We start from the raw sequence: 26,048 nt of genomic DNA on the forward strand, positions 1-26,048 counted from the left end.
ATGTATATATAATAATCAGTCATTAAATTTTCAGAGAAAGATAAATCACTGGCAGCAACATTTCTCTACACAAATGTACAGATAGACCAGTGTATACTCTACTAGGAGAAGAAAGTGTTTCAAGATCAGGTGTAGTTTTTGGAAACTCATATTCATATGTCAGTGTACCCTGGTTCAAAGGCCTGGAGGATTAAAATAGAATAGAATTAATTATTTCATTCACTCAACATTGTTTTAATTGTGCTTGGTGTCTATGTTCCACTTAGGCCAGAAACTTAGACATCAAGAATACCCTGTCCCCCTCTCTTTAACACCTCTTAAAAATAAAGGGACTATTTCCCTCAGTGCTATGCACTTCGAGCTCTATTAACCAGATGAACAGATCTGTTTCTTCTCCATCCTATCCTTATTCACACAGCCAAGGTTCTGGCCTCGATCTCCGAGATCTCTAATTCTTATTTTTCTCTGCATACCCCCTTAAACTCTCCTTCCTTCAGGGAAGGTTGCCCCCCACCATCCTAGACAGCCCTCAACCCGCCATTTTCTTAACTCTTCATGGAAGGTATGTAGTCTAAGCCTTGGGCACTTTCATTCTAGATGAACGGCTACCGGAAAAAGATCAAAGATGCTACGGAGCAAATGATGGCTCTAGTTGCTGAGCTGTCCATGAAACAAGCTCTGGCCATTGAACTCCAAAAGGAAGTCAGAGAGAAAGAAGACTTCATCTTCTCTTGCAATTCCAGGATAGAAAAGGGTCTGCCACTCAATAAAGACATTGAGAGAGAATGGTTGAAGGTACTTCGAGATGAAGAAATGTATGCCTTGGCCATCGCTGAAAAATCTCGGGTAAGCTTTGCTTCCTTGTCGCATTGGTAAAGAGTGCCAGGAAGGGCCATTTTGAGGGATTTCAGTCCTCCCAAAATAGAAGAAAAATTCCCACTCTACCACACACCTTGTTAGAAAGGAGTTTTGCTTAAGACAGGATGTAGACAAGTCAAAATCATAGTCCAGAGTCCCATAATACTCTCCAGAAAGCCCTGATTGAGCACCAAGGCCCACCCCACAGTCTTACGACATGGCCTCTGTGGCATTCAGCCATTGGCAGGATGGTGGCTCAGCTGGCTCCGGTTTTATCCATACGTCTTTAGTCTCTGTCCTTGTACCCCTACTCAGACCATACCTTATTCTCCCATGTCTGGCTATCAGGGGCCCCCACAGCACACTGCAAGGCCTTCAGCATCTTCCAGGTGCCACAGCCTTCTGCAGACTCTGCCCCTTGGTGTGTGTCTTAGGCCTCAAGATCACATCTTTCTTCTCCTGCCACTGGCCTCAGTCTAGGTCTATCACTGACTGTCCCTGCATGATGGGTGCCAAGTCTTGCCTACTCCTGTGACCTTTTAATATTTTTACAATGGAATTGGGCATCTTTCTAAGAAGACTACATCCTGGAGACCTACAACTCAGAGACTATCAAGTAGATATCCCACAAAGGATCATTATTCACTCCCTAACCCAGGAACACATGCCTTCCAAATACGTACTAGGAGTATCTGAAAATAGGGTCAGATTTGTAAACCCCACAGTGCCCAAGACTGTTTTTTAGGGCATTCAGATTTTACTTGTGGTGTCCCAGCTGTCATTTATCTGTCTCCATTATTTAGAGTTCTTAGTACCGTAAGAACTTCCTCTATTCTCCAGAAGCACAGGCAGAATCCTGGCACCTTGAGGTTCGAAGCAAACTGCTGACCACATCTCTCCTCTGGTTCTACTTTACTCCTTAGTTCCTCCTTTGTAACATTTGCTCACCAATGAGTACTCCAGCGTTTTTCAAAAACATGGAAATAATTAGTGCTTGATGAAAGATACTGAAGCTGGAAGACAGGGAATTTAGGACCCGCTAACCAGTTTATGAACGCTAAACCCCCAGAACAGAATGATGCTTGAGCCACATGGGTCATTCCCAGGAGACGAGTGTGTGTGTGTGTGTGTGTGTTTAGTGACTCCACCCTCATACCCTCCTATCCCTTTGGGAAAATATCAACCAGCACAGCCTAAGGCTGCTCAGACCCAGCTGTGACTGCTGGACCCTAACTATGAAGTGACTTCAGTATAATTTTCAGGAGACTAAAAAGGAAAAATCATTCTTTGCAGGAGTTCTTGGTAACAGATAACCGCCAGCTGCCCAATGGTGTTTACACAACTGCAGAGCCACGTCCAAATGCCTACATCCCAGAGGCAGAGGCCACTCTTCCTTTGCCCAAACCATATGGCGCCTTGGCTCCTTTCAAGCCCAGTGAACCGGGGGCCAATATGAGGCACATAAGAAAACCTGTTACAAAGCCAATTGAAATCTGAGCATGTGAACCAATCTGGGCTTCTAAAGGAGACACTTTAATCAGGCTTCCTCATATGCACCGCTGGAAAGTATCACTATAGCAGCTCTAAATTACAAATAGTGTCCACAATCAACCAACAACGGACAACATGGCTTCCTTTCACACTCATCAGCAACTACATTTTACGTGATGTTACAGAGAATTTTCCTTCAGTTATGTCCAAGCATATTTCTGTATTTTTTTCTTTTTTTTCCTTTATATACTATCTTTCAGAAATATGTAGTTAAAAAAAGAAAAATAAATTTTCAGTGCAGTACAGAAATTGGCAGTGTGGTCTTTGTTTATTAAAGAAGAAAAATGCACATACTGTTCAATACATTCACTTGAAAAAGAAAGATAGAATTATTGTTTGAAAAATAAAATATCCCAAGTATCACAGAAGTTATAATTTACTTTGTTAAATAGTTGCATTTGAAGTTCATGTTGGTAAATGTAAATCAAGTAAAAAGCAGTAAGGAAAATTGTCCTTCTTAAAGTAATATTATGGTCATTCTTTTTACAAGTAAAGAGTCCTTTTGCCGCAAAAATAGTTATACTCTAATTTATCTTTCTTATAAATCTAGATTTTTTTTTACAATATCATATACAAATAAACCTGTGATTAAGTTCTGACTCCAGATTTTATAAAATTTCAATGAAAGCATTTACAGCTTTGCGTATAGCAGAGTTGGAAAATGAGGCCAGTTCCACTTACTTTGTTACTCTGATTTTATTGCATTTTACCTAAGTATGTTTTCCTAATTCTGTTTTTATATTTTCTCATGTATGAAAATACCCAAGTGGATTTGAAAACGGATTTTACCTCATTAATATGTTTAAGCCATATTTCATATTGGGGTCAGGTATGGATTTTGTGTCACAATTCTGGAAGTGAGAAATACCACATTCCTTCTTCTTTTTTTTTTTTTTTCTAAATGAAACAAAATCTGTTTCAAGCCCCCATCCTGCCAGAATGGAGGGAAATTTAATCTCATCCTCAGCCTCCAAGTCAGTCCTGAATCTAAGTTGGTTGTTTTATAAAGTTATTAAAAAGCAAAGTGCCCATGATAAATAACAGTGTGATTAACACAAAGAAACACTGCATACTTTAACACAGTTCCCGGGTTGCAGAGATCCAAAAAACAGACCTATAGGAATGATGTAAGAATGGAAATATAATTTTTTAACAGAAAGGGATGAATGTTTAAGTATTACAGTCTGTGCTACTGGTGCACACAGAAGGGGCCACCGTGTGCCGGCATGGTGGGGAGTCACAGACTGATGGACCAGTTTATCTGCCCTTAAACATATATAAGATTTCAGTAAGTGGGGAGGGACTTCCAGATGGGGGAAATAGCCTGAGCCAGGATCAGAAGTAAGAAGACAAAAGCTGTTCAAGGCCCAGCGAACTGCCCTGGCTGGAACAGCATGTTCATGTTGGGAGAACCGTGTCAGGCTGGGATTTAGGAAGCCCTGCATGTGGAGGAGTTTGGGTCTTATCCTGTAGCAAATGGCTGTGAGCAGAAGAGCGACAGGACCAGTTTCAATATAAGTTGGACGACAGGGACTTCAGAAAGACAGCATAACAACGCAAGTATGAAAGGGTAGGAGGTGAAAAATAATGATCTTCTCAAGAGAAGAGAGTCTAACATGCTGATAGGGCTCTGATATTTTGAGCCTCTGTGACAACTACATATTTGACCAAAAAGGGAAATTCTGTAGGAGAGGGCAGTTTTGGGGACACAAGTATGTTTTTTGGAAGAGAGGTTGAATGACTGTACTACCTAGTGATATTCAGAATCATGACAATTCCGCCAAGTTCCCTGTGAGAAACTGTGAAGAGAGAAAAGCAAAGGGCACGGGCTGAGTCAGGCAAGCGACCACCATTATGGGTCAGAATGAAGCACTATAAAAGAGAGGGGGAAGAAAAAAGAAAAGGGGGAGAACTAGTTAGGCGTCCTTGGGGGCCTCAGAGACAGAACATGCTTGTGGGCTCATGATTCCTGGCTGGAATAAAAGGACTATGTTCAAAAAATGAGAGTCAGGCCAAAACCTTCAGTGTTTTTTATTTTTTTTTAATGTCAAGATATTACTAAATCAAATTTTTATAAATACAAAAAAACTTTAACATATTACAGCACAGTTCCATCACAAAGACAAATCCTACTCTTCAGGCCGTTATGTACACACTGCTGTATGGGACAAATTACCCATTACTGGACATAGCCAGATTTGACCCAGTCCAAGTCCCCAGTTCCCTGTTCAGTTCTTTGAAAAGTATCCTCTTTCCAAATACAGTCCTTCCGTAACGAATTTTTCTGTTTCTCATGTGTTATCTTCAGTGACACATCTAGTTTTTGTTCTTCTAAGCACTGTCCCCTACATATTTTAAAGCATATTTTATTTCAGAGTGCAAAAGTGAGTACAAAGTCGCTTTGGGCCTATGAAGTCATTAGGAAGATAAGCCACTAGGAAGATAAGCCAGTAAGTCAGACCTTACGACATGTCATGCTTCTCAGACCATTCTGTCACCCCTGTCCACTTGATGGCTTATCTGCTTTTGAAAGCCAGGGTGAGGTTTAGTAGTTTAGTTCTGCCTGAATGAGTACCAGACTGAAATTCAGATGGCTTAACAATGTATTCTGATTTGGGTTACCAATTGTAAGTATTGGTAAAGGACTCTTTTGACGGAAGTCAAGCTAATGAGCAAGACTGAAACATCGGAAGCAGATACAATGGCATGTTCTTTTTTATGAGCCTAAGAGCATCGTGGTGTGTTTTAGAGCTGCTTCCTCCACAAACTTTGCATCCACATTGTCATGTCCTTCAAAAGCTAACAGAGCTGGAAAAGTAAGGGAAAAGAGTTACTACGTAGCCATGGAATTTCTAGAATCACATTGTGCCTGTGGCTCACTGAAATCGTAATTATTTTATATTTTAGTAAAACACATTACTCTGAAAATGTGTTCTTAAAATTCATTCTACCTCAGGCCCCAAGAAAGGTCATTCGCACCAACCGAATGGGTTTTGAAACCTCTTAAACCCTTTTAAAACCAAATTCTTTTGGTAATTTACTCTGGGAATGAAATTGTATGCTACTAATTAAAACCAGCTGCAGCAGGACTACTTAGAAGCAAGGGGTAGTCCAGAAAGAAAGGGGTCCACACAAGTGAACTGGGACAGCCGTGTCAAGAGAAAAAGCAGGAAAGCCCGAGGGCAGGTGAGTGATGTTACCTCGATTGGAAGATTCTATATCTGCGAGTATTTCAATGAAGTAGTTCAGGGGCAGGAACTCCACACTGCCTGGCGATTTGTCAATCATAGAACTCCGGGGCTACAAGGAAAACCACGTCTGCTATTAGCTGATTTCCCAAAACAAGCACGAACTTTAAAAAGAGGGCAAAGAACTACAGTTGCTGTCTCTGCAGACACACTGAAACGGGCTGATAGGATCCAACTACACTTAGTGGGGCCATGCTCGCTCACACACTCACCTGTTTCTTATAGTTCAGCAGCAGTACCCTCACGTGGTTCCGGGAAATGATGTTAGAACTCATAGGATGATCCCAAAGGCGACAGATCTTCTGACCAATAAGCTTAGGCAAATCGAAAAATATGGAGCATGGGATTTTTAGGGCATTGAAACTACTCTGTGTGATACCATAATGATGGACCCATTGTATTATATGTCTGTCCAGATGCACAGAATGAACAACACTGTTAACTATGGACTTAGGGTGATGGTGATGCGTCAGTGCAAGTTCATCAGTGGGAACACAGGGACCGTGGTGGTGGGGGATGTTGGTCATAGGGGACGCTCTGCATGTATGGAGGCAGTGGGCTGGACGGGGACTCTCTGGACCTTGCACGTAACTTTCCTGTGAACTTAAAACTTCTCTAAAGAAATTAAGTCAATAACAACAATAAAAATGCAAAAATATACAAGTACACGTACCTTATAGCTACCTATAATTTAAGAAGGATTACTTCCAAGTAGCTGGTTAGTCTACAGGAGAGGCCCTTTATGGTTAATGACCCTTGAAGAAAGCCCTCTCCTATGAGGTGTGCCTCTGAATTTTGGATAAATACTCCCTTAAATTCAACCCCGAAGAGAGTCATTTATTCACTGATGTTGCCAAATTCTTTTGAAATGGAGTTCATCTGCCACTCTTCAAAATAGGGTACCTGCAAACTCTAAGTGAGGTCTTGACAGGAAGGGGCATGTTCTCGCCAATGTTTGCCCAGAAAATTTTAATCCCCTGAAAGTTCGAGGCAAAAAAAGGAACGAAAGAAAAAATCAAATGTAGAGATCAAACTAAATGTTCAGAGACTTTCCCCAGAGAGACCTAGCCATGGAAAATATGCTTTGTTTTCTATCCTTGCCTTTGCTTCAGTAAGCCGTGAGGAGGAGAAGGTGTTACAAAGGAAAAAGATGAAGTCCAGAAGGCAGCGGACATCCCTTCGTGGGAGGATTGTGCCAGAGATACAAGTGTTCAAGGTATGTAAACAGAGCAGAGAGCTGGCCCTGGGCTCGCAGGGTCACGAAGTTTGCGGAGTCTGAGGCTCTGAAGACCTTGCTGTGGAATTTCATATTTTCATAGTATTTCTGACTCTGAGAGCTAATATCCCCCGTAAAAAACAAGGAGTGCCTGGCTAACCCTTTCTCTCATGTTTCTCATTCTTCCTTCAACCTGGGAATGTTTTCCTGCTGTGGTAGAAACGGCAGTGAGAGGAAATGCAGTTCCAGAACCTTCTGACCTCACCTGTATTTAAATTTCTTATCAGTTTAAATGCCAAAAGCACATGCTTCCCCTCTCCCTCCCCTCAGACTCACAGATATAAATATTAGTGTGGTTTCCTAAGAGGAGAAAATGGCTAAATGTTTCAGGCAGGCTGTGCCAGGCAGTACAAAGCCAGAGGAACAAGCACTTTGTCGGTGCGGCAGGGGTGGAGAAGGATGGGAGTTCTTGGAAAGGACTGAAGAGTGAAGCAGTTCAATTGACTTTAGCCCAAAACAAATGAATGCTCCCTTTGCAGGAAGAAACTGAAGGAGGCTCATACCAAGGGTTATGGAGAGAATAAAACATAATTCAGGATTACCGGGGGAAGCCGCACAATGATGCTGAATTTTAGTTTTTCATTTTTCTCTGAATTGTCCAGATCTACAAAAAAGTTAGATTGGCAAATAAAACAAATCTCCATTTTAATCATCTGAGCAAGCTAATAATACTTCAGTGGTTCGATCTGATAACACACATATCCCCACCCTGGATTCTCAAGCCAATTCTAACAATATCTTGAAATCTCTCAGTATAAGGGCTGTCTCTTAATGAAGCAGTTGCTACATTGCATGGAGCATGTTCTGTAACAAGCTGCTGCTCACAAAACAATTTTACTAGCTAAAAACAGAAGACACCTCGGGAAACAGCAAATACTGGAACATTTATTAGCAAAACTCATCTCCAAAACACCACAATGAAGAATTTCAGCAAGGGATTACACTAGAGACCTTCAGATTCAGGTTCGCATGCCCACTGCCTCTCTCCATTTCCCTTGCACCTCAGTCTAAGTCTGAGATGACAGAGTTAATCAGCTGAAAGTAAGCCATTTCATGACATTTTCTTGAGAAGGCTTCGGAGTCTCCTATCCTCAAGTGCCCTCGTGTACGGAGAAGGAATGTAATAGCCATGTGGGGCTTGAGAAGCCCTTTGGGGCCTCTTGAAGGCCTAAGGCGCTTTAAATTAGCCCAAAGTCTGGTTACAGGAAATGAACTGTATTCAGCAGGACAAGCTGCCTCATTTGCAGAGTCCACTGCAAAAGGCAAATGAGGATCCCCTTGTTTCAATATTAAGGATTTCAAGATTTAATGCCGAGCATGAAACCGAGCACAGATGGCCCTGCACGCAGCAGGGCCCTGTGTGACCAATGGGTGGCACACCACGGAGCCAGCCCTAATGGGGCTCAGAGCGGGGTGGGCTCTGTGGTGAACTCGGAGCCTCTTACCTTTCATGAGCCTCGTGACAGCTGTTTCAGTGAGAAGCAACACCCCATTATCGAAGTAATGCAGCAGGTTATACAAGGGGAGGCAGTGGACGCCGAGCATTGTATGCAGAGTGTGGAAACCTACACGAGAGATTGGGAGGGTAAACAGGGTCAGCCAGTGTCTCCAGCCTTCTAGAGGGAGAGAACTCAATGACGTTAAGAAAGCCCTTAGCCCAGTGCCTTGGCACCTAGAGTCTAACACATGCTACTTGAAGAGAGGTCCAAGTCCCCTGCTTCGTGTTATCATGACTAAGGATTGTGCTGAGTAGATATGAGTTCCCAGCAAGCATGTGTGTCCCTTCCTAGGCAAAAGGACAAAAAGAGTCCAAGGCCTGGATGAGGAAAAACCATTTTACAGCTTAATAGGCTTGCAATTCTGCAGTAAGATGGCAAAAGAGAACAATTAACAGAAGAGCTTCAAAACTCCAGGTGCCCAGGTTAAAATGCTGACACATGGGGACCACCTTGTCAACACAGAAATTTTGAACCAGTGGGGGACAGTCTGTATGCCCGACCCCTGTGTATGCCCTGAAGAAGGGCTTTTGAGTTCTGCTTGAACTTAATTAAAAAAAAAAAAAATTAATAGTATGGTCAGAGAGCAAATCTATAGGAATTCAAGAGAGAAGAAGGCAATGCCCCCAAACCCAAGTCTCATGGGGAGGGCTACTCAAATGCTCAGAAATGGAGCGTTCTGAACACAGTACTAATAATAAGCAATAAAAATGACATCCATGGGAGAAGAAGATACCAGTCCAGGAGAGAATCAGAAAAGCCACCTTGGAAAACAGAGCACACATGAGGGAAGCTTAGAAGGGTAAATGCAATTCCTGGGCATGGAGATGAGGCCAGAGAATATACAAAGAGGAGACAGTAGGAAGAGTCACCTGCATGAGCAGACCTGGACCAGAGTCCTCCTGTGTTGCTTACTAACTACAGGTAAGTAGCCTTTGTGAGACTCCATTTCTTCATCTCTGGAATGGAGCCACTGGTACACATTTCCCACATGGCTGCCTGGAGAACTAGCACAAGGTCTATGAAGAGCCTGGTGTGTGAGAGAACAACAATGACCAGTAACGAACTCATCCTGAGGACTTCCATCTATGCACCGGCCAACTCGATCCTTATTCAACACCAAGAGGTGGGAACCACTCGATTCCCATTTTATCAAGGGGGAAACCAGGATTCACAGGAGCTAAGAAAGTTGCCCAGGATCGTATCATTAGTAAGTTGCAGAGCTATATTTGAGTGCAGGTCATGGGACTTTAGGCAACACTCTTAACCATGACAATTTCCTGCCCCAAGAACTGATAGCTGGATTGATGCGGCAAGATGAACAGAGGCTGAAAGCTGCGAAAGTATGGGGCAGTTCAGAAAGTATGGGGCATGTTCAGAAAGTACTGAAAGACCCAGCTGAGATGGAATCAAGTGTATGAGAGGAATGGTAGGAGGTAAGGTTGGAAATTATTTAACAAATCCCTTCCAGACACTCAACAAGGAGCTGGGTGTATAATAATGAAAAAAACAGACCCCAAAGCTGCTCCTATCCACCTTCCAGTTTGATGGAAAGACAATCAAATAATCACAAATACACAGTATTAAAAATGTGACCCATTTGGCGTGGCTGGGTGGCTCAGTCAGCTAAGCATCTGACTCCTGGTTTTGGCTCAGGTCATGATCTCAGGTTCATGGGATCGAGCCCCATCTCAGGTTCCAGGCTCACGGGGAAGTCCGTTTGAGATTCTCTCTCTCTCTCAACTCCTCCCCCAGCTCATGTGCACATGCACACCCTCTCTCCCTCTGTCTCTCAAAATAAATAAAAAAAATTTTTTTAAATGGCCAGTTCTATGAACGCAAAAGCATAGAGTGCTCTGAGCGTACATGACAGGGATTGAATGCCGAACGACAGCAAGGAATTTATTTAGTAGACTTTGGGGAGGGACACTGAAGGTTTCTAAGCAGGATGGAAAAAGGAGTTGAGTTTTACTCTCAGAATATTAAAATGGCAACAGACAAGGAATGGACTGGGGACCAGTACCAGTACCCAACAGTTTGCTACAGGAGGTACGTGAGATTACGTGCTGGGAGGTGAGTGTGTGAACCTGCACCAGAGGTAACAAGGGCACGGACGGCGAAGGAGGAAGGAAGGGCTCAGAAGCGCGTGGCAACACGTCCACACTCAGAAACAGATGGGCGTGGGTAGGGAAAACAAAGGATCACAGCCTAATCTTAGGAGCTGACATGACAAAGAAGTGATGCCCAAAGAGCAGGAACTTGAATTTCAGAGCAGTCATGGAGTGTTCTCTCCCCGAGCACATGAATCATGATCAGTGAGGGACGGAGTCCTAAGTCCTGGTCACATCAAGGGTCAGATAAAGTGCAGACTCTGCCCACAAGCAGATGTTAAGGGGCTGACAAAATGACTCTGCTGGCTTCCCTGAATCGAAAAAACAAAAAATGGATTTTACTCACTCATCAACAACATGAGATTTTTCAAATGGATTTGGACTTTCTTCCCAAGATTAAAAAAAGTTATGAAATTCATCCTGAAGAAGTTTATTGAAGGTTCCTATAGGTTTCCTAGACTCGAAATTCCTCCTTCAGCCTGCATCCATGTCCTGAAGATCCCTGATGACCCTTGCTCCTTGGTCCCTGGGGCACAGCCCCACATGCAACAGTCCACTCTTGGCTTCCTCTGCGTGTCAGCTCTGGGCAACAGAGCAAATTGGCTAAAAGTAGGCATCAGTTCCAAAACAGGCCTTTTCCAGCCAAATCTAGTCCTCATCCTCCAGAGCCGCTGGCCTCCAATAGCCAGTGAGGGAAACACAGGTCCCATTTAAACTACAAATGCTCCAGCTCCCAACCATGACTCCCTGTCACGGTCCTCCATCCCTTTATTCTTTAACCAATTGGGTTATAAGTTTCCAACACTTGGAACTCAGTTTTCACTAGCCCAGCAGGCTTGGAAAGCAAGCACACATACACAAGTACACAAAAGAAGACCCTGTATTTACCCACACATGTGCACACCCACGTGACCCAGGGTCCCTTTCCATGTCACATGAGGGAAACCAACATTTAAGAGAAAAGGAGAGAGATACTTGACTCATGGAAACAAACCATTAAGTCTATTCATAATAATTCTCAATCACTATGGATAACATTTTTCCACGTTTTCCCTCCTTACACATCCCTGGGAAGGAGTGTGATGCTCCCTAGAAAGTAAAGTTTTACGGTCTCCCGGGTATAAAATTGCCCCCAGTAAGTCACTTCATTTACAAATTTGGCTTGAGCATCCATGGTGAACAAATCTGAAAGTGTCAGTCTAATCCTCTACCAACTCTTTTGTGTTAATGACAAATGATTAATGGTTGAAGCCAGAAAGTCTTAATATAGTTTTCATGAACTCCTTCACTCTTCCTAGTGTCAACTTGAATTTCCTATTCTGTTGGGATAATTAAAAGTCATCAATTCTCCTAGTGAATGGTCACTGTCAGAATCTGATAAAATCCAAAGAAACTCCTTGAAACTCCACTACCAGTGTATCTTATAAGATAAGGTATATGGACAGAGAAAGCATGCAGGGCTCCAAACGGAGTCAGATGTATCACAAATGCAGACAAGTAGAGATGAGCTATGGGATTTCTGGGCCCAGAAATAGTCAATGTTTCGGCATCAACTATTTCAAATGGAATATAAAATTCAAGAGGCAGTACAGAACAGTCATTAAAAGCACAGATTTTGGAGCCAGACTTCCTGGATTTGAATACTGGTTCTGTTACTTAATCACCATGTGACTTTTAGGCAAGTTATGTAACTTTCTGTGCCTCAGTTCCACCATCTATAAAATGGGAATAATATTAAGTGGAACCCATATGAAAGTGCCTTTTTGTTGTTGTTGTTCAAAAACTGGTTGGATATTGACAATTTAATGTGGTTCAATTTAAGCTCCTATCATTTAGGACTGTTAGGAAAATTGAATGTGTTTATTTATGTAAAGTATTATGCTACAAAATGGGAACCATCTACCTATTGACTTAAAACCAATGAGTAAAGGAATGAATCACTGATATATGATGTGATAGCTGCATATGAATAAATAAATTAAACTGGCTGATAAACATTATATAGACACAGCTATCATAAAGCTTAACACTCACCAGAACATATATGTAATGAACACATGGCAGATAGGAGCTTATTTCTTTCTTATAATGAATACATGTTCCCAATTAAACTTCTGTTAATTTTTGTAACTGCTCTAATTTCTAGCATGGCACATGGAATGTAATAAAAAAAAATCAACAAATGGTTGTTTATTGAGTGAACAAATGACTGATTAAATACATGACCACATACACACGTGCCAAGGGTGTTTTGAGGCCTGACTTGGTCCTATTTCAAAATCTCAAGGGCGGGCGATCTTTAGCTTCCAAGCATTTTCTTTTTTTTTTAAATTTTTTATTTTATATAAACATATATTTTTATCCCCAGGGGTACAGGTCTGTGAATCGCCAGATTTACACACTTCACAGCACTCACCAAAGCACATACCCTCCCCAATGTCCATAACCCCACCCCCCCTTCTCCCAAACCCCCTCCCCCCAGCAACCCTCAGTTTGTTTTGTGAGATTAAGAGTCACTTATGGTTTGTCTCCCTCCCAATCCCATCTTGTTTCATTGATTCTTCTCCTACCCACTTAAGCCCCCATGTTGCATCACCACTTCCTCATATCAGGGAGATCATATGATAGTTGTCTTTCTCTGTTCCAAGCATTTACTGACACCCAGCCAGACCCACTTCCTTCTGAGTGTTAACTTTCTCAATCAGATAAACTAAGCCTGCAGACATCAGAGAAAGATCTTTCATCAGCTCTGCTCATTCAAAGTATCCTAGCGAGTACATGGGGACCAGCTCCGGTTCCCTCAAGTCAGTGACGAGTAGAATTTACTGTGGGGGAGATCTGGTCTGCAGAGACCAACATCAGGCCCTTCTTCTCACAGTGACCCCAGACACACAAGTTCTCAGACACAGAAGGTCTCATCCTTAAATGCGTAAGGTGCCAAAGTCTGGTGACCACGGAAGAAGAAAGAACAAATGTATTACAACAAAGGACAAAAGAGCCAAGACTTACCAGGAGGCAGAGGTAAAAACAAAGTCCTAGTAGCTTCCAGAATCCTGGTCATGAGGTGAAAGACTGTAAATTCAGCAGCACTGGCCCGCCTGCTGCTGGGTAAAACAAAAGAGCTGCCATGAGCCGAGGGCTTCATCCCTAAATTTCCACTGGTCTGGGCAGTGGCTCTGAGTACCACAGAGAGACAGACTTCCTGCTAACTCTGAACGACTAGGCCCTGTTGAAAGCCTCATGCCTAGAATCTAACCAGACAGCAGGCACATAAACAATCAGTTGCTTTAACTCCAATTCCCCTTCCTGGAGGTCCTGAGCTCTCACACCCCTAGGTCCTCATCAACCATATCCCTGGGAAAGAGGGTGGGTGAAGCCACAGGGCCATTCCTTTAAATGCTGAGTGCAGAACCAAGACAGGGTCAGGGATGCTGGCTACTGCTTTCAATTGTTAGGTTCCAAAAAAGCTTTGCCAAAACAGGCAGCAATTAGAGTTGGCTTTACACACCTTGATCAGAGAGAGGGGGAAATACATACCAGTGGAGAAGCTGGGGGTGAAGATGGTGTTTCCTCCAGCTGGTTTCCAGGATTTGGCAAATGAGATCCAGCTGGAAGATAAAGACAGTCTCTTACCCTTCCCCCATACCCTCTCCCTCGGGGTCCCCACAGGGAGCCCTCCGCAGGCCTAACAGGCATGTTCAGGGCAGCTGGCGTTTAGCCTGGGCCAGGACACAGAACCAGCCTTTCTGCAGTCAGTGCTGAGGCACTGGAATCCAAAATGGAAAGAGTGAAAATGTGCACCAGATTCTAACAGAGCCCCTTCTGTCTACGCAGGCCGTGACCCTGCTGAGCTTTCCCAGCCCTGGGTAACAGGCCCTCTGCCCTCCGTGAAGGTCAAGCACAACTGGATTTACTCTAGGCCTGTTACATGACAAAGGCCAACAGCTGACAGTGAGAAGAAAGGAGACACAGAGCAGGACAGAGGCTCTGAGCGATGACTGTGGAGGATGACAGACCTCAAGTCGAGGTCAGACATTTGACTAGTCTGTCAGCAACAGAGCAGTCTCCAAGGGGGCTGTTGCCTGCCCTGAACCCCATGCCATGCCTGTGGAGGCTAAGGACAGGGCACCAATCAGAAAGGATCTCCAAATGGGCACAGATAAAAACAGTATACTCTCAATAACACAGATTCTCAGTGTCTCTTCAGCTGAAGTCCGGTAAGATGACTTGGAAGCAATGCAGTCGGGTCTGCAGCAACTTCCTCCATTCGTTTCAAAAAGCCCCACCGGTCATCCTGCTAAGGGGACTGCGAGACACGGCTGTTTGCTGCTGGGAAGGAGCAGGCAGGTTTGGCTGCAGTCCATGACTGTTGAGTCAGAAAGTGAGGGGTACTGAGTTTTCTAAGGCTACATCTCTTCTGCTTCTGGTCCTACTGGTTCCAGCGGTTGTTAACACAGACTGTTAAAACTTCTGTGTGATTAGGTACACAGAAGAATGTTGCTTGAACATAAATCCTTAATATTATGGAAGGTGAAATTTAAGGTCAACAGAAAGAGGATAGGTAGACATGTTAAATAGTTTGGCTATCAAAGGACAAAGAAGCAAGTTAATTCCAGCATGGGGAAGAGCAAAGCCACATTCATAAAGTGAGCTCCTCGATTCCTGTTTGAAGTGAGTATAATAAACCACTTTCATAACCAAGTCCTCCTTGGGTTTTTTGTTGTTGTTGTTCTTTTTTCCCTTTTCTCAATCTACAGCATACCAAATATACCAGTGTGAGCACAGAAAATCTGCAAAAGTCTAATCTGAAAAATACCCTGAACCACAAACTGGGAGCTACATACTGCGAGACTGGGGGCAGCAGGAAAGAGAAAAAGCAAAACCAACCAGTTTTGAAATGTAGTCCAGAACCATCTGTTCAATTTTCTTCTTTTCTATACCCTGTAGGTGTCTCAAAAGATGGTCTTTTAGCTCAGACACCATCTGAAAACAGGACATGGATTAGATAAGTCACAGCCTACCCACTCACACCTGCTACTGGTTGAAACTAGATCCAATCATTAACACTCTTTACCAACACGAAAAATCCTGAACCAGAAGATCCCACTGGCGGAAATGCACAACCCACAGTGTTACTTTAATGGGCATAAATCAGGGACATGACAAGTCACCAGAGCCTAGCGAGGAGCCAAGAGTCAGATTCCCAGCTGTGATGAGAATTCTCCGAAGAAGCTGAGGGAAGCCACTAACTTAGATGTCAAGGGCTCCGGGATCTACCAAAGGGTTAAAGTCTACTGGTCCCAGACCTGGAGAACTTACAGGAACAACTGCAATCATGGAGTGACTGTGTTGATCCAGGGTGGGGGTGGGGGGCTGCAGGGTGTTGGGGAGGTGTAGGGGGGAGTGGCATGCTTTGGGGCATTTGGAAGGACAGGGGCAGGAGTAAAAACGAAATGCATCGGGTACCTCCCTCTAGACTTTCAGCACAGCGCCCTGACATGCAAAAGTAATGAAATTATTGATTCTATCACCTCTAAACGGACTTATATATCTACTCTATTTTCATCTTTCTTGGAGCTCACCCATCAGTGCAGTGGAGCATCCAACTCTCCCGGCCTTTTGCTCTTATGTCTCCTCCTCCTTTTTTTCCCTCTCTTTTGCCTAAATGTTCTTCTCAGCTGGAGGTCTTCCTCATTAGAGATCTTTGCACCAATAAACACCACGAGAATTGTACAATTAACACCATACCTGCACATATCTACTATGTTAGCAGATTTACATATCTGCTATATGTATACATACATATATGAGACCCTGAGCAAAACTTAGCCCATGGCACTCTGGGGCATTTGTTAATTAACTAGGCTTAAAATTTTAAAATTTTTTAAAAAAATTATTGCATGCTTTTTTGTGCTTTTCCATTTTTCCATGACAACCATAAAAATGAAAATTTAAATCACCCATAATCCTATCATCTGTGTTAACATTTTGGATTTTTTATTTTCCTTTTCTCCAGTAGGCACACTCATGCCAAAGCTTTTTAATTTGCCCTTTATTTCATGTAATAGTTTATGTTGTCAAATATTCTTTACCACGCTGGTTGTAATGGCTGCACGGTATTCAATTTTATGAAACAACTAGAATTGAACTATTTATTCTCCTCTTAAACATATGGGATACTTCTTATACTATTGTGAATACCACTAAAAAAATCCCTTATACATGATTTGTTTGCCATACCCCCAATTATTTTCTTAAGCCAAATTCCTAGAAATGGAACTTGTTGGGTCATGTACTGAAGGTTTGAGACACTTTGCAGTGGATATGCTAATGGGTATACTGGTTTCCAACTGCATTGTATAAGGCTGCCCAATTCCCCATATGCTGAACTTTGCTAGTGCAATTTTTAAACTTTGACAATTGGATAGGCAAGCACACACACACACACATTAATTTTTTATATTAGATTCCTTAATCTATCTGGTATTTCTGCTGGTTTATGGTATAAGGTGGTGCTATCTGGGATAGGAGGACTCTAATTATCTTTTCCAGATAGGCAGCCATTGATAGACTAAAAAGTATTTCTTTCCAGTGATTTTTAAATGCCTAATTTTATCCTACACTAAAGATTCAAATTTAAACTAGAGTCTCCTGTCTATTTTGTACAAGCACCATATTTTTTCAATTATTGTAGATCAATAACACACTTAGCTATCTGGTAGTTTAGTTCTACTCCTTTTTGTCAAGTGAGTCACCTGGTCAACTGTCAGAGTTTTGGGTTATAATTTTATTAAACCTAGATGCTAAGGATTCGGAAATGGAATAATGTTTTTCATTAACTTCTCTAATTGGTTAATCCTAATAAAAAAGAAAATATATTTAGAATCACCAGCTTACTAACTTGTTCCTTAGTATTTTCCATTTCCCCTGGTGATTATCTTGTTTGTTGCATTAGACAATCATAGCATCTTCTTTTACTTTTGTTTCTTATTGCACTGTATGGAATTTCCAGAAAAATGAAAATTTTTAGTGAAAATAGCAAAAGTCCATAATTTCTTTCTTTTTTTTTTTGAGAGAGAGAGAGCCTGGATGGGGCAGGAGTGGGGGAGAGGGAGAAAGAGAATATTAAGTAGGCTCCATGCGCAGCACAGAGCCCGACAGGGAGCTCGATCCCATGACCTGGAGATCATGACCCGAGCCGAAATCAAGAGTTGGACACTCAACTAACTATGCCACCCAGGCATCCTGCTTCTTTCTGATATTAATAGGAATGACCCCAACATTTGATTTAAAATATCAGTATTAGGATATTTTTTGCCTTATTAATTTGGTGTATTCCAGAAGTGGAATTTTACTTTTATCAATTTTTAATGCCTATAGAGATGATCATTTTTTCCCCTCTTTGATATGATGAACTACATTAATACATTGGCTAATGATAAGCCTTCTTTAAAAAAAAAAAAGATCACTTGGCCATGTTGTATTTTTCAAATGGACCACTGGAAAATATTTTAATTGAGCTTATGGTATCTATGTTCATAACTGAAAGTAAAAGTCATTGTTAGATTTTGGCTTTAGGGTTATGCTAGCCTTTTAAGGTGATTGAAAAATTTCCCATCTTTTTTTCAAAAATAATTTACATAGGGTGGGTATGATCTGATCCTTATAAGTTTGAAAGAACTAACTCATTAAATAATTTGGTGCCTTTTCAGAAGATTATCTCTTTCTTTTTTTTTTTTTTAAGAGAGAGAGTGAGTGCGTGTATGTGGGAGTCAGAGGAGGGAGGGGGAGAGAGACTCTCAAGCAGGCTTTGTGCTCAGTGTGGAGCCCAACACGGGGCTTAACCTCAGGACACTGAGAATGTGACCTGAACCCAAATCAAGAGTTGGACACTTAACTGACTGAACCACCCGGAAATAATCTCTGACAAGTTTTTTCAAATTATTTTAGGGTTATTGTGTTGTCTAGGATTTTTATTTCTTCTTGGGTCAAGTTTGGTATTTCTATTTATCAAGGAAACTTTAACTAGAATTTTCAACTCTATAAATATGCATTTACACATGTTTTTCTCATACTTAAAACCTTCCATAGTTAAGGTAATAGATTATCCCATTCTTAAGCCTGCACAGGATTAAAGATATTGTATTAGACTTTCTAGATGTCTCTTTAATCAGTTTAAAGAAATAGATTTTGGATTTATTTACTAATTCTGCTCTTCCGTTCATTTATTTTGATTTCTCTATCTTTGGTCTTCCTAGTAGTAGGACTTCCTGAGAAAGGATACTTTATTCTGTTGTATTTTAAACGCCAAATACAAATGCCACGGAGACATTGTTCTTTCCTTGTTTTAAACACTCAGTGCTGTACATTGCCTTATGATGTTTTGTAATTCTATATTTTGGGCAGTGACTGATTTATGTATGTCTCCCCCACTACACTAAATTCGAAAAGAGCAGAAATCGTATCTGTGTTGTCTACCACTGAGCACACAGGGCCTACAGTGGCTGGTAACAGATAATGGGTTAAAAGAATGAGTGAAAAATAAGGTCAGCCCGAGAAGCACAATCTAGCCCTTTCCCTTTTCTTGGATCCTGTGGTTTCTCAGCACCCGAACGGCACACAGAAAACTTACCAGCCCCATCAGCAGCCTCTGGTGGTTGTCTTCCTCCTGGAAGAGGGGTGTTAATCTTGGCTCTGAAATTAAACAAAATAATAGTCAAGAAGGGTGGTTTTTGGGAAATGGGCTAGAAGAAGAGAAATCAGCAGAGAAATCAGGGTTTCCCTTCTCTGAGTTATTGGGAACACAAATCATTTTGCTGATAGGATGAAATTTTTCATGAAATGTGCAACCTATTCCTGCAAGCTGAACTTGTCACCCATCAAGAGAACAGAACTGCCCCAGTCAATGGGCTGATGACCCTGTGTGGGACGGCACAGGGGCCTCTCGTCCCCTCGGGATAAATCCGACCTGGAGCCCAAATGAGCTTTTTGATTCAGATGAAGCAATTCAAAACTTGATGCCAGCAGCCCTGAGTTTCACCCAGACTGTCCTGTTTCTTTTAGTGACGACATTCTTCCTAGGACACTACGTCAAGCCAAGCACGTGAGAGGAAGGGACAAGTTCCCAAAGTGCTCGCAGAGAAAATGGTTACAGGATGTAAACAGGCGGGAAGTACAGGAGTAGGAGCTCTAACAGGGGCAGAGGAGTGACAGACACCACAAAAACCTTGACAACCAGCCATATTTCCCGCATGGCAAAATTTCTGGCCTGAACTAGGCACCTTCACGCCCCCACCACTGGGCAGGACTCCTGCCCGCGGCTTCTACCTGGTGCTAGTGGGAGAACCCCTGGCTTTGGGCATGGATGGCCTGGTAACACAGGCAGAGGCTGGTTCCCTCTGGGCTGCTCCCTGGGCTGGATCCCTGTCACCCTGGGCTGGATCACAAGTTTACTGTCACGGTTCACATGACCTGTGTGCACAGCTGCAGGATGTCCCACAATGCACTGTATAAAATTGTTTCCGTTAGGGTCACCCAGAACACACCTAAACATCCAAGCCTATAAAACATAAGTGGGATAAGTGGAATAAGTGGCATAAGTGGAAAAATAATAGCTTTTTAAAAGGAGGCTGGACTTTAGGAGGCATGAAAGTGTTCCAGAGACAAAACCACAAAAAAGCTTGTACCTGGATACGTTTAGCATTCTCTTCCCTCAGTTTTACCTGGTAGGGTGTTTAATCAAGACTTACCTCAGCTGTCACCCATGGAAAGACTTTTCTGAGCTCGCTCTGTTCCCCAACCATCCCCACTCCGGAGCCAATGCCTCCCCACCCACCCTGGCCACTGTGGTTCTAGAACACCCATCTCCTGGCTTGTCAGCATTTCTTCCTCACACATCAATGACAAAGCAGCCCTCAGGTATCTCGTGCACCAAGCACTGTACGAGATGCTATAAACACTACCCCCATTTACTCTTGTTTTTCCTGTCACCTTGTCCTGAAAAGGTTAATGCAGGAAGCGAACACATGGCTTGCCCAAGAGCATACTGTTAGCATGTGGCTGGCCTGGAACTGAAGCCAAGTTCTGTCTGGCTCCAGGCCTATGCTCTTCCCCTATAACCACACAGCTTACCCAGAGACTCCTATCTTTGGACTCCTATGACCTAGCCCAGGGAGTGCCCAAATGTTATCCAAAATCAAAGATCCCTGTGTGACCAGACAGCTGAAAAGCTGGAAGGAAAGCAGCCCTAAGCCAGAGGAACTCCCGAAGTGCATTGTGTGGGTACAGCCACAGGGCATGGTAATTAGATCAAGGCTCTGAAGAAAAATAATGAAAACCAGACACCAACACTCAGGGACTCTTCCAGCAAAAGCACATTCAGCAGCTGTCCCGAAAGGTCCTGGTGCCAAGACAGACATGGAAGGAGCTGGGTGGTCACTCTAACAGGAAGATATTAAAGGGGTGCTGCCTTCATTACACTACTGAGCGTGATTTCCTTGCCAATCCACACCGGTAGGAAAGACAGGGTTACAAGCCAAATACTGACAGAAATCAAATAAAGAGGACTTTATTACACATCTCTTCTTACCCAAATTCCTCGCTTCTAGGTTAGAAATCACCCTACAAAGAAATTAGCCAATGTTATTCACATAGGAAGATTAAAAAAAAAAAAAGCCACAATACCCCACAAAGATATCCTCCATAAAACCACCGCAGAAACTGTTCTCAGGCGGCTGAAAACCTCAAACACTTTAATCAACTTGGCAAAAGCCACATTAGGCGATTATAAAATCTCAAAACCCTTTAGCGCAAACAATGACAATAATTTAGAACAATTGCAGCTCTCGGTTATTGGAAATAATGGGAACAGAAAATAGAACAGGGTTGGAACGGGCCTATTCTTGTAGCACTCCAAGATGACTCATCTATCCAGAAAATGGGCTTTCAAAATAAGAGCCTGCTCAGCAGCCCACTAACACTTTTTAAATGAACCTACTGCCTCTATCCCCCTAAAGTGCTCACTTAGTAAGGGCCTTCTCTACTACTTGTTGTTTATAATTATCTATCTTCAGGATGCCAGTCTGTAAGCTTTAATATACAATTTTACTATACAATTTAACATACAATTTTCCCACTAGAAACTCCAGCACCGAACTCAAAAATAGGACCCAGGTGGCTGCATTCGTTAAGCTGACAGCATCGTTTTGTTGAGGACACTCAACGAGAGGAAGCTCCTTCCACGAAAGGTCTCCAAAAGAGTACTCGCAAAAGATACGCATTTTCTAGGTACCCTAATCCCTAATTTTACTTACTTCATTGCATTTTCACGAATATTCCTCATGTACACCATAGACCTTCTTCTTCCGGTTTTCTAGAAGGGAGAACATGTCAGAGGTGTGGAGGGTCGAAGTTTCATGGGTGCCATTTTTCACACCAAGGACATAGTGCAACATATCGAAAGAGTTTTGGAAAAAAGAGATATACTTTCCAAGCAATCAAAATACCTATGTTCTTAAAAATGAGTTTAAAAAGCACCTTATTCTGAAATTATTATAGATGGGTTGGAAGTTGTAAATCAACTAGACAGTGTTGTGTTATATACAATGACAATGCACCCACACATGATTCTAGAGAGATCTTTTTATATCTGATATAAAGGACTATAGTACAGTATCAAAATCAGGAGGCAGATATTGCTAGAATGAGTGTATAGTCCTATGTCACTTCACCACAGATGCAGATTCACGTGCCCTAATCAAGAAACAGAATAGTTCCATCCCCCTACAGATCTCCCTTGTGCCGACCATTTAGCAATCAGTCCCAGCCACTTTTCTTTTCTTTTCTTTAATCTTTTTTTTTAAGATTTTCATTTATTTATTTGACAGACAGATCACAAGGAGGCAGAGAGGCAGGCAGAGAGAGAGGAGGAAGCAGGCTCCCCACTGAGCAGAGAGCCTGATGCGGGGCTCAATCCCAGGACCCTGGGATCATGACCTGAGCTGAAGGCAGAGGTTTTAACCCACTGAGCCACCCAGGCACCCCCCAGCCACTTTTCTTTCAACTAAACCTAACCCTCAGCAACCATAAATTTTTGGAACACCTAGGTTTTTTTTAAAATCAATTTTTTAAAATCAATTTTAAACTATACAAAGTAATGCAAGAACACAGGTAAGACCGAGCTATTAATCTCACTTCCATGATGAACATGCTGCGTGTGTCTCCTAACCTCTGCGCACTTGATTTTCCTCCTCAAGAGAAGACAGATCAGAAAAGCACCGTGGTCTTCTTGCAAAAATGCAAAAGGGCTAGCTGCTGGGGAGAGTGTAGCAAACTGAAGCCAGCCTTGGGACTAAAGGGCATCCCCTCATCAAATGCTATACTTTTGCTTCTTGCTTTATTCTCCTGCATCCACACCAACCTCTTCTGAGATCAGGCTGTGCCATTCTTTCTGGACCATGCTGTTGTCATACAGCAGGCGTGGCTTGGAGTACTTCACGTATTCTAGGTTGGAGTTCAGTTTTTCCCAGTAGCCCTTAAAGCTGTGCACCTGCAGGAGACAAAAAGCACCGGTGAGCTTGAGAAGCAGGGCCTGGGCCCCGACCAACCAGCAAGGACCACCCGAGTCTTGCGGAAAGCTGGGCTTGCCTTACTTCCTCAGCTCTTAGAGGGCAGTGTTCCTGACTGAACTCTTCCCATGAAAGATGGCATTCTCCTCCTGCAGAAATTCTACGGTTTTATTTATTTACCAGAGAGAGAGATCACAGATTGCCAGAGAGGCCGGCAGAGAGAGAGGGGGAAGCAGGCTCCCCGCTGAGCAGAGAGCCAGATGCAGGGCTCCATCCCAGGACCCTGAGATCATGACCTGAGCCAAAGGCAGAGGCTTTAACCCACTGAGCCACCCAGGCGCCCCCTCCTGCAGGAATTCTAAAATAGTAAGACTTAAAGTGTCTTGTTTTCCCCATTTCCTTTTCTGCCCCTTTTACAGAGAGCCACTGCCCCGTCCCCAAACCAGTATGAGTCGCCTGGGTTCAGGCTAAGTTGTGAAGCCTGTATTAAACCCCGTGTTGTATTAAACACATCAGATCATTTCCTCTCCAGACACCCACTTTGCTGACTTAGGTTGTGTTAACAATGATGTATTCAGAGAATGTTCATAAGACATATAGCACAGGGAAGAGGCTTACTTTCCTACTAAGCTTATCTACTTCCAAAAGAGGTCTTTCAAAACTTTGGCGTCAGAAAGGTGGGGTGAACTAGTTTCACATTTGGTCGTCAAATACTCCAAAACAGAATTTGCTGACAACCTATTTAGGTCTTTGACATAGTGCTATAATTGAAGCAATAATGTATCCATTATATTCATTTTTAAATATAATGCAATACTAACACGTTTTTAATATTGAAGGATGTATTGATACAAAATGTTTTTTAATTTTTTAAGATTTATTTATTTAAGACAAAGAATACGTGAGTGGGCAGAGGGACAGAGGGAAGAGAGAGAGAGAGAGAACCTCGAGCAGACTCCCCACTGAGTGTGAAGCCTGATAAGGAGCCTCATCCCATGACCCTGAGATCCTTACCTGAGCTGAAACCAAGAGCCAGAAGTTTAATCAATGAGCCACCCAGGTGACCCTGCTTTTAATTTTTAAATTTTAAATTTAAGTACAATGAACATACAATGCTAGATTTCTTTCAGGAGTACAATATCATGATTCAAGAATTCTATACACTACTCAGTGCTCACTGCAGTAAGTGTAATCACCATCTGTCACCAAATATTATTGCAATCTTACTGACTAGATTCCCTCTGCCATACTGTTCCTCTCTAAGACTTATTTTATAACTAGGGTTTGTACCTCTTTATCCCCTTTATCTATTTCACCTATCTCCCCCACCCCCATCACCCTCTGGCCACCACTAGTTAGGCCTCTGTAATTAAGAGTCTGGTTTTATGTTTTTTAAAATTTATTTGTTTAACTTTTACATGTAAGTGAAATCAGATGATATTTGCCTTTCTCTGACTTATTTCACTTAGCATTATACCTATAGGTCTATCCATGTTGCAGCAAATGGCAAGATCTTATTCCTTTGATATATCAAAGGAATACTACTCGTGTAGTATTCCACTGCATACATATACCAATTCTCTATCCATTCCTCTATGGATGGACATTTGGGCTGCTTCCATATCTTGGCTATTGTAAATAATGCTGCAATAAACATAGAGGTGCATGTATCTTTTCAAATTAGCATTTTCATTTTGAGTAAATACCCAGTAGTAGCATTATTGGATCATATGGTAATTCTAGTTTTAATTTTTTGAGGAACCTCCATACTGTTTTCTACAGTGGTTGCACCAGTTTGCATTCTCTCCAACAGAGCATGAAGGCTCCTTTTTCTCTCATCCTCACCAACACTTGTTATTTCTTACTTTTTGATTCTAGCCACTCTGAACAGGCTAGTTGATCAAAAATCAACTTTTTGATTCTAGCCACTCTGAACAGGAGTGAGGTGAAATCCCATTGTGGTTTTGATTTGCATTTCCCTCATGATTAGTAATGTTAAGCATCTTGTAGGCCATCTGCATGTCTTCTTCAGAGAAATGTCTGCTCAGGTCCTCTGCCCATTTTTTAATTGGATTATTTGTTTATTGGGTATTGAATTGTATAAGTTATTTGTATATTTTGGATATTAACCTCTTAGTGGATATATTATTTGCAAATAACTTCTCTCATTCAGTGGGTTGCCATTTCATTTTGTTGATGGTTTCCTCTGCTGTGCAAAAGCTTATTTTGATGTAGTCCCAGTAGTTTATTTTTGCTTTTATTTCCCTTGCCTAAGAAGACATTATCTAGAAAAATGTTTATATGGCTGATATCAAAGGATATACTAACACACACTGTTTCCTTAAATCAATGAAGATAGATTTATGATACACTTTCTTGCCAAAATACATGTGTTTGTAAAAGATTTGACTAGGACCAAAATGCAATGTGTAACCAGAAAACAAAGTGAGCTAATGCTTAGTGTGGTAACAGCCTTGGCTATACTGCAAGAAAAAAAAAAGAGAGAGAGAATTTTAGTAAAATACGCCTCAAACAAGAAAAATGCCCTTATATTAAATAATAGCACACTAGCCATACTCTTACTGAAAGGGCAGTCACTACTGGTTCAAAATGAATTTTGGAGTATTGGTAAATTACATAATAATATTTACTTGGTGTTTTAGAAGCCTGAAAGGCCCAACCAGCCAACATCCCTTCTGAGAGAGACAAGAAAAACTACGTCCAAGGGCACCCAGATGGCTCAGTTGTTTAAGTGACTGCCTTCAGCTCAGGTCATGAACCTGGAGTCCTAGGATCGAGTCCCACATCGGGCTCCCAGCTCTATGGGGAGTCTGCTTCTCCCTCTGACCTTCTCCTCATTCATGCTCTCTCTCACTGTCTCTCTCAAATAAATAAATAAAATGTTAAAAAAAAAAAAAAAGAAAGAAAGAAAGAAAAACTAC

At 42.2% G+C, this 26,048-nt stretch overlaps 2 protein-coding genes across 14 annotated transcripts in view; one reads left to right on the forward strand and one right to left on the reverse strand.

Annotated features, from left to right (window-relative positions):
* Positions 1–2,658, forward strand: part of CCDC146 (coiled-coil domain containing 146) — a 120,087-nt gene extending 117,429 nt beyond the window's left edge. For all 5 annotated transcript variants that reach the window (XM_013060490.2, XM_013060487.2, XM_013060486.2 and 2 more), the window contains 2 exons: positions 598–846; positions 2,152–2,658. In XM_013060490.2, the coding sequence (XP_012915944.1) occupies positions 598–846; positions 2,152–2,355 (453 nt within the window). In that variant the 3' untranslated portion in view covers positions 2,356–2,658. The remainder of the gene's footprint in view (positions 1–597; positions 847–2,151) is intronic.
* Positions 2,659–4,434: 1,776 nt separating this feature from the next.
* Positions 4,435–26,048, reverse strand: part of LOC101687840 (gamma-secretase activating protein) — an 83,290-nt gene continuing 61,676 nt past the window's right edge. For 2 of the 9 annotated variants that reach the window (XM_045089707.1, XM_045089705.1), the window contains 12 exons: positions 22,959–23,087; positions 21,853–21,911; positions 21,129–21,160; positions 19,173–19,234; positions 15,428–15,523; positions 14,078–14,148; positions 13,550–13,644; positions 8,379–8,498; positions 7,476–7,537; positions 5,870–5,971; positions 5,610–5,709; positions 4,435–5,217 (listed from right to left, as the gene is read on the reverse strand). In XM_045089707.1, coding sequence (XP_044945642.1) covers positions 5,126–5,217; positions 5,610–5,709; positions 5,870–5,971; positions 7,476–7,537; positions 8,379–8,498; positions 13,550–13,644; positions 14,078–14,148; positions 15,428–15,523; positions 19,173–19,234; positions 21,129–21,160; positions 21,853–21,911; positions 22,959–23,087 — 1,020 coding nt within the window. In that variant the 3' untranslated portion in view covers positions 4,435–5,125. Of the gene's footprint in view, positions 5,218–5,609; positions 5,710–5,869; positions 5,972–7,475; positions 7,538–8,378; positions 8,499–9,301; positions 9,460–13,549; positions 13,645–14,077; positions 14,149–15,427; positions 15,524–19,172; positions 19,235–21,128; positions 21,161–21,852; positions 21,912–22,958; positions 23,088–26,048 lie in introns of those variants that run through there. The other 7 variants (XM_045089706.1, XM_045089709.1, XM_045089708.1 and 4 more) reach the window with 7 other exon arrangements.

The sequence above is a fragment of the Mustela putorius genome, unplaced genomic scaffold, assembly GCF_011764305.1.
Source record: "Mustela putorius furo isolate JIRA1106 unplaced genomic scaffold, ASM1176430v1.1 tig00003845_pilon_pilon_pilon, whole genome shotgun sequence".
Taxonomy (NCBI): Eukaryota; Metazoa; Chordata; class Mammalia; order Carnivora; family Mustelidae; genus Mustela; species Mustela putorius.